Consider the following 17,702-nt stretch of genomic DNA (forward strand, 5'->3'; position numbering starts at 1 on the left):
ACTCACTTAGGTGAATGTCATTCTTTACCTTAAGGATTAACAATCATATCCTTGGGTAGTTGAAGAAAGAGGGATTATTTCCAACCAAAGTTAAGTCACAGTCAACTAGCATTTATCCACATTTTGGGGCCAGGATAAGCAGTCAAAAGAGCTGTGTGATCTAAATCACAGCCTCTTCACTTGATCACTTATTCTGGGACACTATTATATCGAAGCTGGGTGTAACAGTTTCTTCACAAATATTCCTGTGGGGTCCTTAGTGTTTCACCACTACAACTTACTATTACACCTAGGGATTCCATACTCACTAAGCTTCAGCTGCTCATATCATCAAAGGAGCATGCCTAATGCTTCCATTATTATATAATACTTTCTAGTATCTAGGGTCCAAGAACTTTCCTTAAAACCATCTGTTTACAGATGAGAGCACTGGGGCTTCAGAACTCATGGTATGGCCAAATAAGAACTTAAACCCAGATCTTTAAAGGCAATTTTTGGTGATTTTTTTTTAATTTCTATTTTCAATCCAAATATTCTCTCTTTACCCCTTCCTCTAACCACTGAGAAGGCAAGAAACACAATACCCATTACACACACACAGACACACACAGACACACACAGACACACAGACACAGACACACACACACACACATGAAAGTCTTACAAAACACATTTCCACATTCATCTTTTTGTAGAGGAAAAAAGCAAGAAAAACAAATAATGAAAAAATATGCTTCAATCTTCTCTAAGAATTGTCAGTTCTCTCTTTGGAGGAGATAGGATTTTTCATTGTGAGTCCTTTAGAATTTTTGTGCATCACCGTAATATCAGTATTGCTAAGTTTTTCACAGTTGATTACTGTTACAATATTGCTGTCACTATGTACATTGTTCTTTTGGTTTTGCTCCCTTCACTTTGCATCAGTTCATATAAATTTTCCCAAGTCTTTCTAAAAACATCTCTTTCAAATCCAGGGCTTTTGACTCTAAATCTACCATGCCATTTTACTTACAGAAGAAATATGATCATACAACTAATGTACCTCCTTACTCTTCCCATCACTGCTGGTTTCTTGGCTAGAATTCTCTGTGTTATCTACTATTTATAACACAACCAACTCTATTCCCTGAAGATTCCAATGTGGCTTTAAGCCATAATGTTGAACAGAGAATATAAAATTTTAGCAGTACTACAGATACAGCAGGCGTTGCTATCTACTTTACACCTGTTTGACAGTAGACATAAAACTGTGCTATTAAAACCCAACAACCATTATTCTAATTGCCATATGCATGGTGTGACTATAAAGTAAAATTATATGTTTAGACAAAGAAGGAACTTGAGATCTCCTGTAGCCCATCTTTCTGATTTTACAGAGGAGGAAATAGGCTCAAAAGTAAAAGTGACTTGTATAAAGTTACAGGTAATGCAATTAATTTTTAAAATAAATATGCAGGAAATAATATTTGCAAGCAAATAGATATCCCCTTCCAAGTAGATATTTTGAGAGATCATGTATTTATTCTAGGGATATTACCTATACTGCCCCACACTGGGTGGGGCCAGAGGCAAGACAGATTTCACTTTTGCTAGGAACCCTAAACTTGGAGTCAGGATGATGAGAGATTCTATGGGAGGGGCCAAAAGCAAGCGGGTCACTGTTGGCCAAGGATATATTATCAACAGGTAGCAAGTATTTAAGGACCTGGAAAAGTGTGTATCCATGAACTAAAGGAGTCTAGGACTAAATTTGGGTATGTCAGGATTAAAAAGGGTAGAAAGGGCAGGTGTGGTCAGGGCCCAAAGAAGCATTTAAGACCAGACCTCAAAACAGGACTGTGTATATCGAAAAAGGCCACTTTCCAACTGGATTCACTGGTTGTAAAGATCCTGGATTTCTCTTTTAAGTCCTAGCCTTTATGATTGCCCCTAGTTCTTTCCCAGACTCCTATACTCTGACTAAACTTTAGCTTTTGGCAGCTGCCTCTTGATGTCTCTTGTATTGGAAGCAGCTGAATATGCATGGTGGTAGAGCTTTCCACCCCTCAAAGCATGTTGGGAACTCCTCTGATGCAAATATGTTCAGGGCACCCCGGCACACTCTTTGGAAGAACAAAGCACTTTAAATACAATAAATCACTTTTATGTAATGCTTTGCTGTTTTTACACTTTCCTTGTAATAAAATCTATGAGGCAGGTGGGTTATTATTATTTTACAGATGAAGAAACTGAGGCCCATAATAATAATTATTATAATAATAGCTAACATTTAGATAGCACTTACTATACTATATGTGAAGTGTTTTACAATTTAATAATCACAATATCATTTGACCCTCAAAGCAACCCTGATAGATATGTGCTATTATTATTCTTATCTTACATGTGAGGAAAATGAGGCCCAATAACCACCCATCAGTTAAACAGATTTGCCCAGAATCAGATGCCTGGTAAATATCAGAGCCAGGACTAAAACTCAGGTGTTTAAGAGCAATTATCTTTCCATTCTACTGTGGGGGCTCGGTCAGTGTTGCTGGAGAAACGAATGCTTGAATATCTTCAGTGGTGGCAAAGTTTCATTCTGAACAGATGGATCTAACTTTTGGAAAAAGCCCCAAAGCTATTCAGAGCCTAGTGTTGTGGTAAATAAAATGCATGACCAAGTAGGGTAGTATAAGTTTTAGTTAAAAAAAAAATTAGAAAATGAGGTGAGGCCATAAAATAACAAGACTATGTGATTTACAAATAAACAGGCTCTGAAAGCAATTCAACTCAGCTAATAATTATTAAACATCTACAACATTTACAGTGGTGTATGAGGTGAAAATTAAGATAATCTCGGCCCTCAAGGCACTAATATTTTAATGAAGAGTAGGAGGGAATGGAAAATACAAGAGAATATACATACAAAGTAATAGGAAGGAAGGACAAAGAGGCTTATTAAATGTCTACTATGTGCCAGGTCCTGTGCTAAGTGCTTTACATATATTATCTCTTTTATTCTTAACAACAACCCTTTGAGGTAGGTGCTATTATTATCCTCATTTAACAGCTATAAAATTGAAGCAAATTGAGGTTAAGTGACTTGCTCAGGGCCATACACTAAGTGTCTGAAGTAGTATTTGAACTCTTTTTTTTCTGATTCATCTTCCTGAGTTTAAATCTGGTCTTCCTTACTAGCTTGGTGACCCTGGGAAAGTCACTGAACCCTATTTGCCTCGGAGCTGGAGAAGGAAATGGCACCTCCCCCCCACCTCCCCAAAAATTCTAGTATCTTTGCCAAGAAAATCCCAAATTGGGTCATGAAGAGTTGGGACACAACTAAAGCAAATGAACACGCTCTCATTACAGGCCCAGCTCTCTATCCACTAAGCCACATGTAAGAGAGAGAAAGTGCTAAATTCCAAAGAGGACTTCTGTATACATCCCTGGAATAAAAATATAGTTACTTCTTGTGAAAGGGAACTCTTACTTAGGTGCTCCTGAACTCAGTAATTCAGAGCTGAAAGGAATGTCAGAGGTCATCAAGGGTAATTTCCTTATTTTACAAATGAGGGAGCTAAGATTCAGATAACTTAAGCAACTTGCCTAGATCACGTAGGTAGTAAATGGCAGAAACAAGTTATGAACCCAGGTCTTCTGATTCCAAATCCAGCATGTGTCTCATTACAAAGAAGTGTTTAAAGCTTACAATGCTGGTATCCAATCAGCCTTCCTACTTTATGATCCTGCTTTGTATTTAAAATGATATATATTATTTGTTTATCATTATGAATTTGACAAATGTCAACAAACATAACTATTTCCTTACAAAGAGAAAAGGATAACATATATAGCACAGTATTACATACAATTAAAAAAAGACATATTAAGTCCAATATGGTATTTCCAATACTACTCTGCTCATCTGTGCCCCTTTCTGAACTTTCTCCTACTCTCTTCTGTTTATTTTTAAATATTTCATTGACTTTTTTCTTTCTTTCTTTTTTTTTTTTTTGGTATAAATATTACTATATTCTCTACTCCTTCACCTGAAAGTCCCCTTCTTGCCCACAAAATAAAAATCCCTAGCCCTTGAAACAAGTAAGTATAGCCAAACAAAACAAATCCAAATTCTAGTCAAGTCTGAAAATTTCTCTCTCATTTCTATACCTCATCCTCATCATTCTGCCAAGGAGTAGGAAGCACGAATTATCATCAGTCTTTTGGAGTAGCATTAGTCATGGTATTGATCAAAGTTCTTAAGTGTCTCATAGTTGTTTTTATAACACTTTATAATAGTCAATTCACCATATATTTTGTTTTTCAGATGTGAATCAGAGAAATTTGCCATAAAGAGATTTTCCCAGATAATGATTTTCCTTCTAATTTTCTATGTATTAAATCTGTTGCTCATGCCTGTATCTTGAGTATTACATAGCTTTTACTTACTTGTTTCACATTTTGGAGTTCTTCAGCTAGTTGTATCCTTTGATTTTCTGATTCCAACAGTTTTTCCTATAATGAGAGAACACAATTAATAGTTTGTGATGTAGTTTTTGTCAAATGTTAAATTTAGTCTTTTCTTTCTAAGCTTACTAAGTTTCAGAACCATCCAGTACCAAATTCTAATAGCAAATGAGAATAGAGAATCCCTCCCCCTTCTTACATAACAATTTTCATAGCCACAATTAGCCAACTTAAAAAAAAAATCTTAAATTGCATTATTTTCCCCAAGGTTACTAGAACTCAGAGGCAAGAGGAGGTACACTTAAATATTAGCTAAAATAAGAAATTCAAAGCATAAAAGCATTGTTTTTAGGAAGGAGTCAGGGCTTCTAAAATTTGATGAAGAGAGTAGGTCATTGGGCAAGGATAGCTATATGTTTCTCTTAACAGCATCTAAGTATGCTCTTGGAAGTATAACCAAGGAGAGCGAGTCATCACTATTCAACACAAGGGAACAGCTGCTGAATCTTCGAAAGTCAATGAAGTTCAAGCAAATTATACATGCAAATGAAATATTATCTTAGTACTTATAATAAAGCCAAGTATTTACTCCCAAAGTCCTAGAAACATGGTTTTAAGAAAACTATTATCAATATGTCACTTTTTTATTTAGGAAATTAAATAGAATTATGATCAGCCAGAGAAGGCCAAATTCTATCAGTAGCCTGGATAGAGATGATTTGGTTGTTAAATAGGATGGGAAAAAAATTTTTTTATCAGCTTTAGAATGCCAACAACAAATGATTTGATTTCAGATTTTAATTTTCCCAGTCCAAGAGATAAAACAAGGAAGCATGAAATTATTGTAATAAAATCATCTGGAACAAAAGCCATGAATCTGGACTCTGTTACCATCTATTCTCAAACAACTCATCCTTTGTGTCCTAATTCTTACATTAGTACAAGGGAAGTATGTCTATTTTCACTCACCTTTGCCAAGCAGGTGTTAGGCTCAGCCGAGTCCTTTGAAAAAAAAGATTTACTGGGATACACCAGTGCTTTAAAAAGAATCATCCTCTGAATTAATAACTACCCAGTAGTGAAAGACTATTTAATATTGTCTTCTAAATCTTGCGGGCTTAATTTTCACCCCTACCATAAAACAATGAGTGTTTCATGGATGAAGAACATGGGGACAAGGAAGAGAAGAGAGTGAATGTGAAACAATTAAAGACCATCAGTTGGTCTGTAGATATATACGTGTGCTTTAGTGCTCAATTAACTGTAAGTCTTTATATTGTGTGAACTGCAAATTGCTGGGGAAAAGGACTAGAAATTTTTACAGTGCTTTGAGAACTACAATAACATAGAATTCTTAATTGTTTTAATCAACATATGTTCTTCTAAAAAAAGATGATTAACCAGAGATTAGAATGTGTTTCACCACCTTTGATCATAATACCTGAAAGCTGAGTTACCTTTTAAGAACTAGCATGGTCCTTCAGAATTTACTTAATAAGCTCTCAACTGAGCTTTAATTTTATATCTGTATTACATGTCAGTCTTACATGGATGCAACTTGAATAGTTTAAACTAGAAATTTTGGGGTACTAACTCCAAAACCTAAACCAAATAACTGGATTAGCACAGATGTACTATTCATGGAACAAATGAATGAGAGGGATTAGAAAGCTACCCCAGGATTCCTAGTAATCATACAAATTAAATTATTTATGGGGGGAAATATCCTGGATAGTAATTTAGAAAAAGAAATGCTGTGTAACTAAGGTGACCAATTTTGCAAGAATTTTTTGTAAGAGGGATTAGAAATCAACCATCAGCAATTTATTTCTAAAACCTGTTCATACTTTCCTCCCCTGGGCTCTTAATTGTTAGTCCAAAAGATATGGCAAAGAAAGGCTTTTCAGTATTGAAAGATATATCACACCAAGAATCAATTTGGCTGGGAAAAGAATTGCAGAAATAGTGGCCATGTTGACTTCATTAAAACAGATTTACAAAATACCACAATGGTGTTACATATAATTAAGGTGGGATTTTATATGAATTTGGGTATTGCTCCAAGTATGGTGAATTAAGATAATAAAGGTGTTATAAAATAGAATGGCACCCCTTCCATGTTTTATGGGGATTTAAAAAAACAAATTACCTTAATTCCCGATGCTTCTCTAGAAAAGATAGATGGTCCTGCTTTAAGATACAGGTCCTTTTCTCAAGGATGCAGGATTCATCTGTGCAATAATAATATATTTATTGTATATATAATATTGTATATTACATAAAATATACAATATTATAATATAATATGTATATTATAAACCATTTATATAAAGTTTACAAAATACTTTATATGTATCATCTCATTTGATCCCTCCAATAACCCTATGGGGTAGGAGGATGCCCTCATTTCCATTTTATTGATAAGGAAATTGTGGCTGAGAGGTCAAAGTGATTTGCTCAAGATAATACAGCTAGTAAGTCTCTTGGGTGGAATCTGAACTTAGGTCTTCCTGACTCTTTGCCATTAGATTTGAGAACAAGGATGATGATGATGATGATGATGATGATGATTATCATTTTGCCTTTCAGAGTTTCACCAAAACTTAAAATATCTGGCACACAGGAGGTGTTTAATAAATGCTAGTTGACTGGCTGACAGACTAATTTCCACCATACCAAACTACCTTCATATAAAGCAACAGGTAGGCAGCTAGGCAGTATAGTGGGCTGCACTTGTAGCCAGGCAGACCTGGGTTCAAATCCCACCTCAGACATTTACTTATCTGCGTGACCCTGGGCAGTTCACTTAGCCTCTCTCAAACTGTGTTTCCCTATCTCCAAAATGGTGCTCACAATAACACCTACCTCATAGGGTTATTGAGAGGAAAGTCTGAGGTAGCACATGTAAAGGGCTTTGCAAACCTTAAAGCACTAGATAAATGTTAGGCATCATCTTGTAAATAGCAGGAAGGCTGATGTTGCCTATTCCTGATCACTTGGAGCCAGAAGGAAGGAATAAGACAAGTGAGAAGGAATCACTTTGGGAAGTGAGAGTAAATGCCTCGGTTCAGATTATGAAAATGCAGAGTGGTTGGTCTGGAACCTTTCTTTGAGCCCAACTCCCTCACCTTATAGATAAGTAAACTGGGACCAAGGGAGGCAAAATAACTAGTCGAGCTTATTAAAGCAATCTAGCCAGTGGTAGAGCTGAGGGGTAAAAGCCAGGGTCCCCTGACGTCTCCATGCAAAGGTTCCCCTGCTACGGTATTGCCATCTCCCCCTTCCTAAGACTGCTAGGTATTCTCTATCCACATAGAACTGAAACAATACCACTTTAAACTTGCATGGGAGTTTTGAAGCTTAGATAATCAATAAAACAGAATGTAGCCCAACAGGATTAAAGAACTCTTATGTACTGGTTATATTTCAGTTATTGAATTCATATTTTATTTATAATTTTTAATAAAAGATCACATATTTATCATGTTATTTATTTATTTTTAAAGTGCATGCCTTATTTCTTAGAATCAAAACTAGGTAGTGGTTCCAAGGCAAAAGAGTGGTAAGGGATAGGCAACGGGGATTAAGTGACTTGCCCAGGGTCACACAGGTGGGAAGTGTCTGAGGCCAGATTTGAACCTAGGATTTTCCATCTCTAGGCCTGGTTCTCAATCTACTAAGCCACCTAGCTGTCCCCATATCATTTTAATAAAGAAAAAAAATACCCCACTAATACTGGTTAAGTTTGTCAGAAGAAGAGATTTTTACTTCAAAAAAAGATCTAAATTAAAGATTACCTTGAGTTTGCTGACTTCTCTCAAAGCATCATCTCTTTCACGCTTAAGTCTTTCTACTTCATCTTCTTCTGAAGAACCACGAGCAAGAAGCTATCCACATTGAATTGGAAAAGGAAAACAAAATGTTATATGTTCATGATTACAAGTTAATGTGTATTTCTTTGCCTACTGTCAAGGCGGTTTTACTTCTGCTTATTAATATTATTTTTCATTAAAAATCCCACAAGTTTTTAAAAACTAATTATTTGGTTAATTAAAACAGGATAAGAAAGTAATCTGGGACAATATCATTAATTTAAATTTAATTTTAAGTTTCCAACTGGTTTTATTCCTCTATAAAATACCCATACTACTGTGTATTAAGTTAATGTTAACATTTTAATTTGGCAAGAAGCAACACAATTTCCCTGAAAGATTCAACCACATTCCAAGTCAAGGTTTATAAACCAGGAATGAAATGAAGAATCTACAGCATGCTGTCTAAACTATTCCCTGAAGATCTTAGCACAATGTTCTGTTGCTCCCAAGACTGATAAAATGTTGGCCATCAGAAAGGACATTGAAAACAAAACCTAGAACATGATCTGATCACTGCACAACAACTTGGAATGTTGCAGGCAGTTCAACCCTTAATGAAGACAGAATAGTTGGAAAAGGACCAGGGGAGCTCTCGTATATATTAGCTGTGGGACCATAAGCAAGTTACTTAACCTCTCAAAGTCTAAAGACTGAATTACAGGTGAGTGGCCAATCTGCATTGGTGGAAGGGGTTCCAATATTGGAGGTTCCCTATACTGAATGAAATCAGTTTTAGATTCCCTCCTTTCCTCTTCTCCTGCTCCCTCCCTATTGCCATCCACAAGAAAGAAAAAAAAAAAGGTAAACATGAATTTATTTACTGATTTCCAGATCTGCTAATGGCAAGCAAGAGAAAGGGGAAATCACTTGAAACTGAAAGAAATAGCTTTAGGATATGGAGGATGGAAAGAACCATTCTGCCCAGTGGTGGTAAATTTAGGGAATTTATTGCCCCAAGAAGGAGGAAGCATTTGTCCATATCTCAAATTATGGGACTATAGAACTTCAGAGCTGGGACAGTCTATAATATCAGGCATTTATTATTAAGTAATAGATATCCATTGTTAAATAGCTAAATAATACCTATAAGCAAAATTAGATAATGGACATTATTTTGTTTAAAATATGTATATAATTAGTGATTTTCTAGTTTAAATCTTTTGTATGCTAGTTAAAGAAATTTGGACCCAGAGAGGCAAAGTCACTTGTCAAGGTCACATAGCTGGTTGGTGGCAGGGCTGGGGCTCTTCTGACCTCTTTGTACAGTAATTTCTCCACTAGAGCACTGATGTCTCTCGCCTGCCTAAAGCTTTTCAAAGCTATCTATAACTAATGCATAGGTAAAGGCTATACATGTCATGTATGCGAAGGACAGAATATATACAGAATGCAATGTATTTTGAAGACATAATGGCGGAATAGAAGGGTAAGAGAAGTTTTGGCACATATTAAGTCTATGAGGAGACAATTAACTTTCAGCGACCCTGGGTGGAGAAGAATAGTTAATATGTCTGGGTACAGGAGGTTTCTGCACTAGGGATTTGCCACAAGTCCAAATTCCTGCTCCAATGTAAGGACTTAAATAAATAAATGCATCTGAGGGTCACGCCATTAACTTCTTGATGTCAAAATCTTGGAAGGCAATCATATCCTCACAAAAACCTTCCTTTTGGCTACTATAAGACAGCTAATACTGAGTTAGATGGACTATCTGCGTGACCCAGTATCATGTTTCTTACATTTTCATGTCATCTTAGTATTTATGTATTAATTCCAATTCTGAATCCTAAAAGCAAATCCAAATATTGCATGGAATTCTACCAAAAGGCCCATTTTGTGAGACTCTTTTTGGCTGCTGATTCTTTTGTGTAATGTTTTTAAAGAAGCTGAACCATGTTGCTTCATGTCACATGCAAATATAAAAACATATGTTTCAATTACAGAGAACATCCAGTGTGGAAGCTTTATCCATCATTTTAAAAGAGTAAGCCGTCTGTGACTTAGTAGATAAAGACCTAGGGGGTAACCCAAGACACCCAGAGTTTAATTACAGTACAACCCAATTCAATTCAACAAGCATTTATTAAGTACCTACTAAGTCTTAAGGCAGTAGAGGATACAAAGATGAGTGAAAAACCATTCTTGCTCTCACAGAGATTACATTCTAGTAGGGAGATAAATAAATACATGATAATTAGAGGTTATGATCATCTTTGCCTCGGTCATACAGTTAGTATGTGTCTAAGCTTTTCTAGATTTTTTTTAATTATTATGTCTTCATTAGAGCACAAAAATATCCCATGAGGGCAGTGGCATAAGTACACCCTGAAGGAAGCTGGAGATTTCAAGAGGCAAACGTGGGGGGGAAGACTTGCATGTCATCTCAAAGCTAGCAAGTATCAGGGACCAGATTTCAACTCACTCAGATTTTCCAGAGTATAAATCCAGCACTCTATTTACTACATCATGCTGTCATATGTCATGCAAAATGCATTTTGCTACTGATTAACAAATGCTGACTGCCATTTACTATGTAAGAGACCTTAGGCAAGTCACTTGCCCTACTAAGGTTTTGGTTTTTTTTTTCACCTATAAGATGAGGGACTTAGATTAAATCATTTTAAATTTCTCTTTTAGCTCTAAATTTATGATCCTCTAATTGGGCAATTCAGTGTAATAAATATTAGGTTCAAATCTCAATATTAATCCTTAAAAATTGTGTAACCATGGGGGAAATCACTGCACTTGACAGGATGTCAACATTTCAAGGGACTTCAGAGGCCAGTTGACTCAACCTATATCTGAACAAGAATCTACTCTAAAACAAACCTGACAAATGATCAATGCCAGGCACATAGTAGGTGCTTAGTAAATGTTTGTTGATTCAGTGACTGATCATCCAGACTTTGTAAGATGTATTATTGGATATCTAATTTTGCTTCTAATTGTGAGAAAGTTTTTCATCTCTTCAAGAATAAATATGCCTGGTGGCAGCTGGGTAGCTCAGTGGATGGAGAGCCAGGCCTAGAAACGGGAGGTCCTAGGCTCAAATCTGGCCTCAGACACTTCCCAGCTGTGTGACCCTGGGCCTACCCATTCCACTCTTCTGCCTTGGAGCCAAGACAGAAGGTAAGGGTTTTTAAAAAAAAAGAAAAAGAAAAAAGAATAAATATGCCCTCTTTCCTTTCCCAATCAGTGTTGTGAATCCTGATTTTGGGGGGAGTAGAATAAATGGAATCTTTCTTCCACATGCCAATCCATCAAATCTGTAGGGTTTGCTGTTCCTCTGAGCTTTCTCTTCTTCAGGCACAACATTTATAATTTATAATTTAGAACTAAATAATATGATTTTTCTGGTCTTTCACTCTCTTGGTTGCCCTTCCCTGTATGTTCTCCAGGTTCTCAATGTCCTTTTCGAAAAACAGCACTCAGAACTGAACCCAATATTCCAGTTGAGGACTGATGAGAGTACACTATAGGAGGGTTCTAATTTTCCCCTTCCTATCAGAGATCTGTCTCAATGCAGCCTATAATCACTTGTATAAGTTGTTTACATGTTATCTCCCCAAATAGGTTATAAGCTCCATTTTTGTTTTGCATTTCTTCTATCTCTAATGCTTAGGACAATGACATATAATAATAACAATAAATGCACAATAGGGGTTTAATAAATTCTTCTTGACTTTAATGGTTGCCAAATCATAACTGTCAATTCTTAATAAGCTTGGAGTCCTCCAAAACTTCAGGTTATTCAACCATAATTCTCAATTCATACTGAAATTGGAGTCCTCCAAAACTTCAGAATACTAGTTATGTTGCTTCCGTCTGTAACAAGTATTTGTTAATTAAGTAAGCAATAAAAGGTTATGGATAAATACAAATACCAATAAATAATAAGGGCCAAAATACTTTATTACAGTTGGTTATTACACATCTCATATTTGCAAAATTAATTTTTTGAACCAATGAGTAAGACTTTACCCCTATTACATTTTATCCCATGAGATTAATATCCATGTTCTAGCTTGTTCAGATAATGACTCTGTTAGTCAATAGCTCAGCTATGCCTGTTAATTTTGTATATCATTTCTATGGACTTTAGTTTCTCTAAAATGGTTATAATAATATTTGCACTACTTATGCATAAATAACATAAATATACTATTTATAAAGAAATCACATTGTAAACTTTAAAGTTATATGAAGGTAAATTATTATTATTGTTATTATAATTATAATACTGTTATAATTATAACAGTAATGGTACTGTCATTTGTCTTAGTCAACCAGGCACATAGGCAATATCTTTGACTAGTCATTGTCCCTATACCTAGTCTTTTGCTAAGTCATCTCTTTAGTGAACTTCTGTATCTCTTTTTTCATTTGGTTTATTCTTCCATTTAAAAAGTTCTTTTCTTCAGTGACTTTTTGTGCCTCTTTTGCCATCTGGATAATTTTCTTTTTAAAAAAGTTATTTTCTTTACTATTTTTTGTGCCTCTTTTTACCAAGCTATTAATTCTCTTTTCACAATTTTCTTGCATTGTTTTCATTTATTTTTCTCAATTTTTCTTCTACAATCCTTATTCCTTTCTTTAGTTCTCCTAAGAATTTTTGATGGGCTTTTGTGTAATTTGCATTTTTCTTTGAGTGCTCCTCCCCACCCTGGAACTGTGACCAGGAACTAAATATGGGAAATTAAAATGACAAATAGCACTAGGTCCTAAAACCAGTGCTAGCAAAAGGTTCCCTGTTATTTGTTTTAACCAGCTTTCTGACCCCCCTTAGAGACTCTGAAAAGAGAGCTCCTGAAACTGCTCTTGCCAATGATGCTGCCTCCAAGGTCCACAGCTGCTGTTGTCATTGTGTGTATTCCAAGCTGACTCCCACCCCAGTGTCGGAGATATTTCCTACTAATTTCAATTCAAAATATGATTGTAAAGTTATTTGAAAGAGAATTTTGAGAAAATTCAGCTAAATTGGTACCTCTACTGCATCACTTTGGCTCTACCCCAAGTCATCTCGATTCTTTATTGTCAATCTCTCTGAAATCCATACATTCCTTCCTTTCTATTTCCAGTGCAAGCACACTAGTTCAAGCTCTTATTAGCTCTTATTTGGACTGCTAGCATTGCTAACTTAGACCTCTTTCTCCAAAATCTCTTCTCCCAGGTTTAGGACACCACACTGACACTAAATAAATCCTTTTATTGCATTACTTTAATTGTTATATTCTCTTACTTAAACTTCCATTGCTTGTTGGGTAAAATAATAGATCAAACAAAAAGTTTAATTAAGAGGGAACAGGATCAAGAATTCAGCATTTTACAATTGGAAGGAGCCTTATGGCTCAATCTCTAAATATACAAAAAGAGAAACTGAGGTACATATTAAAGTAAATGATTTGGGCAATATATATTTTTTATTAGGGATGTTATAGGAGAATTTGGGAAAGGTGATTAGGTTAAAGGGGATTTGGAAGAGATGTTGTCAGGGACTTGCTAGGTGGTAGGATATAATAGTGAGATTCAGGATACAATATGAGGCTCAAGTCAGGGAGTATAACACTGAAGGTAACAAAGATCTTCAGGGAGAGGAGGAATTAATTTAAACAGGCAAAGAGCAGCAGGGCTTATAGGCTAGGAGTTAGACTAAAGACAAACTGAGGGAAATAGACTGATTGAAATTAACTACAGGCTTTAGTTAATTTCACAGGAAGGGACTTGTTTTGAAGTTACACCTTCCTTCAAGATGGATACCCCGGCTTCCCTTCAAGCCCAGAGTATGTTGATTCTATTCTTCTTTTTCCCTTTTCTTACTAATTAACTGACAAAGTAACTAACAGGTCTGTTTTAAACACAAAAGGGGTTTTATTGTCTTCTCAGGTTAAATTGTCAGGTGAAGGGGATTAAAGGAAGCCCTAACAGTTGTTTAAAGAAACCTCAGGTGGGGGAAGGGAAGCAGAGATGGTGTTTGAACAAGGTCCTGCCTTAACTCAGCTCTCAAAGTGATGATGGCTACCAAACCTCTCTAGATAAAGTACTGCCAACGTATAGCTAAACCCTCACAGATTTGAAACTACTCTCTGATTTACTCTCCTTATTCTCCTCACAGACATCTAGGTAAGAGAAGGAAGGTAGGGAAATGAGGTAGAGTATGGAAATACAAAGGGTTTATCTAAATTAACAAATCTCAAATAAATACTCCAAAACTAGGTTAAGTTTCAATCTCAAACAGGAGAAGAAGCAGCTCAGCTGGCCCTGATTCTCTCTCCACGAGGTCCCAGGTCCAACTGAAACTTTCTTCCAAGATTCTAAACTCCTAACTGACATCAGAATTCAGCCAAAGCCTGTAAAAACTGCTCTGACCCCCTCTCTCTGTACTACAGGGACTAGAATTAAAGTCCACTGACTCCTAATCCCAATATCTCCCAAACCATTTCCACAGCTTTATTTTTAACTACTGCCTATACCTCTCCTCTCCACCAACTAAAATGAATTCCTCTCACCATTTCTTATACAGACTTTGATTTTTTCTAAGTTTTTGCTTTTGCTAATTCTCCTCTATATATAATCTTTCTTTCCTAGTCTACCTGTTGAAATTCAATAGGCCTCTCTCAAATCCTTTAAAGCTCATCTTAAATCCCTTATGGCCTATATCAAATGCCAGCTACATGAGGGCAGGGACAGAGCTTATCCATCTTTATATCTCTCAGCACTCAGCATAGTACTTGGCATATGTTACATGTTCAATCAATATTTGCTTAATGAATGAATAAAGCCTTGGATTATCTTTCTTTTTTTGTTTTGTTTTGTTTATTGAACTAATGGTAAGGCAAACAGCAAGCAGTGATATAGCACCTCTCTTTTTCAGTGCTCTTCCCAAAAGACTATCAACTCTCCTGGATTTTTAGTCTTCAGGTATGAAATAGCTGCACCTCAGAATAAAAAGGCTGGACTGGAGAGGCAATCTGCCATTTTCAGGGTGGGATTCATTAAAAGGAAGAAGTGCTATGAATGTGTTATTCTGAAAGAATTGGAGGATCTCCTGTCTTTTGGTGATGATTATCAGGCTAAAATGAATCAAGGCCTCGGTAACACAATCTAATAATTCTTGTGTATCATTTTTATCAGATGCAGAAAATCACTATTATATAGAAAAATCTTGTATAATCATCATTAAAACTTTGTTTTTGCTATCAAAGTATAAGAAACTGATACACACACATGTGTGTGTGTGTGTGTGTGTGTGTGTGTGTATATACACACACACACTCCTGTCTGACCTAAAATCCTATGAGTAGGAAGGAGGTGCTAATGCTCACTCTTTGGAATATCAGTGGCATTATGAAACTACAAAGAAAAGTCTGTGTTTACAGAACAAACTATAGTAAGTATCTGCTCATCTGGCATTCGGTCATTACCTCAAGCACTTTTGTCCTTCCTCACAAAAACTGGGTACCATGGCAGCCAGAAGTGTCAGGCAGTGGTGAAAAAAGGCCCTTAGACATTTAATATATTTTTTGATTTTGTTGTTGTTGTTGAGTATCTGAATCGAAGACATGGAAAGATTCCTGGCAGAAGAAAAACTGGACTCCTGCAGTTTATTCCACTCCATTTAATGGTAGGAGAATTTGAGAGCTTATGGAGTGTTCTAATGTAGAAAGGACAATATGTCCTTTTAAATGCCACCTACTGTATGCACTAAAGCAACTCTCTAGGCATGGCTGCATTTCATATAATTCACTGCACTAAAATAAGCAATTTATCAAGGATTACAAAGTGATTTGAAAGAATTAATGCATTTTGAAAATAGGTCATTAATGATCTGATTCTCACAGGACAAAGCCCATTTTATTTCATGGTAGCTGATCATAAATTAATCAAGGATTTACTGGATTTCAAATTAGCATTCTCCTACCCCTCCACCATTCCCAACAGGGGGGTCGAATGTACAAGAGGCAGTTAGGTGGTATGGTCAATAGAATCCTGGACTTGAAGTTAGCAAGACCTGACTCTTACTAGCTATGTGACCCTAAGCAAGTCACTTAATCCCTTCCTATCTCAGTTTCCTCATCTGTAAAATAATAACTCTTCTCACCCAGGGTTATTGTGAGGATCAAATGAAATAATATTTGTAAAGTACTTTGCTAATTTTAAGTTCTAAGAACTCCTAACTATGATGATAATCAGCATCATTATTAACATCTACAGTTTTAATAGCATAATTTTAATGTTCACAGTGCAGTTGTGATTATTATCATTATCAAGACCTACAGTTTCAATATTATAATGCCAGTATTCTTGAGTTCTCCTATTTCTTTGATATTCTCCCTGAAAACAACAGACAGAGCTTTCAATACAATCATGAAATAAAACTGTATTTCAAAGTTATACATTTTTAAAACTAGAAGGAAATCAGACACTGAACAATTTTCTTTGTTTTACTGGCATTAAAATTTTTAATGTGAAAATTTAATTTAATATAATTGTTACACTCATTATGGTAATGAACTACTATTAATCACAAATTAGAAAATTATAAAGAGTATACTCTACCTGTGAATCTAATAAATGGGAAATTTCATGTGCACCAAGCATTGTAGATTTTTGCCCAATGCCTACTTCATTCAGCTGTAAGCGGAATAGGTCTTTGGAAACCTGGACAAAATCTAAAATGGTACATAGTTACTATTAACAGAGTTGAATTTAAATATACTTTCCCTAATGTTTTAGAACAGTTAGCATTTGAGAAAGACATTGAGATGACGAACTTAACATGATCTTGATTTAGAAATTAACAAACCAACCAAACTAAACCAATAACCCCAAAACATGGATTTAGCTGCTAGCCTAATTATTTATTTTTTTTTATCAAATTCAAAGACTATTTAATAAAAATCTCAAATTCTCCTACTTCTTTGACACACAAACTGCAACAACTGAGCTCTCAACATAAGCATGAAATACAATTTTATTTTGAATGTGTAAATTAAAGAATTACAAAGAAAAAAAACACTGGAAAAATTGACAAATTACACAGCTTTCATATGACTTCAGATAAAGAAACAAAACCCAAATGAATATGTTTAAGTCTCTAAACTCTCCATAGCACACAGGGAGCTCTTTTAGAAATTAAGTGGACTAATACAATTTATGGGGCTATAGGTTGGGAGGATTTGGGGTTTCTGGTTGCTGAGTTCCCTGAAAATAGACTATGACTTTTTTTTTTTAACATTTATTAATATTCATTTTTAACATTTACATGATTCATACTCCACCTTTCCCCTTCAACCCCCCCTCCTGCCCCCCCCCCTGGCCGATGCGCATTTCCACTAGTTTTGTCATGTGTCCTTGATCAAGACCAATTTCCAAATTGTT

At 35.6% G+C, this 17,702-nt stretch overlaps 1 protein-coding gene across 1 annotated transcript in view; it reads right to left on the minus strand.

The window, feature by feature from the left end:
• The window catches only part of STXBP4 (syntaxin binding protein 4), a 225,469-nt gene that overhangs the window by 152,689 nt on the left and 55,078 nt on the right, over positions 1-17,702 (minus strand). Inside the window, exons 8-11 of the mRNA XM_044675076.1 lie at positions 16,881-16,993; positions 8,247-8,336; positions 5,419-5,451; positions 4,432-4,497 (exon numbers count right to left, since the gene is read on the minus strand). Of these exons, the coding sequence (XP_044531011.1) occupies positions 4,432-4,497; positions 5,419-5,451; positions 8,247-8,336; positions 16,881-16,993 (302 nt within the window). The remainder of the gene's footprint in view (positions 1-4,431; positions 4,498-5,418; positions 5,452-8,246; positions 8,337-16,880; positions 16,994-17,702) is intronic.

Source organism: Gracilinanus agilis, chromosome 4, assembly GCF_016433145.1.
Source record: "Gracilinanus agilis isolate LMUSP501 chromosome 4, AgileGrace, whole genome shotgun sequence".
Classification (NCBI taxonomy): Eukaryota; Metazoa; Chordata; class Mammalia; order Didelphimorphia; family Didelphidae; genus Gracilinanus; species Gracilinanus agilis.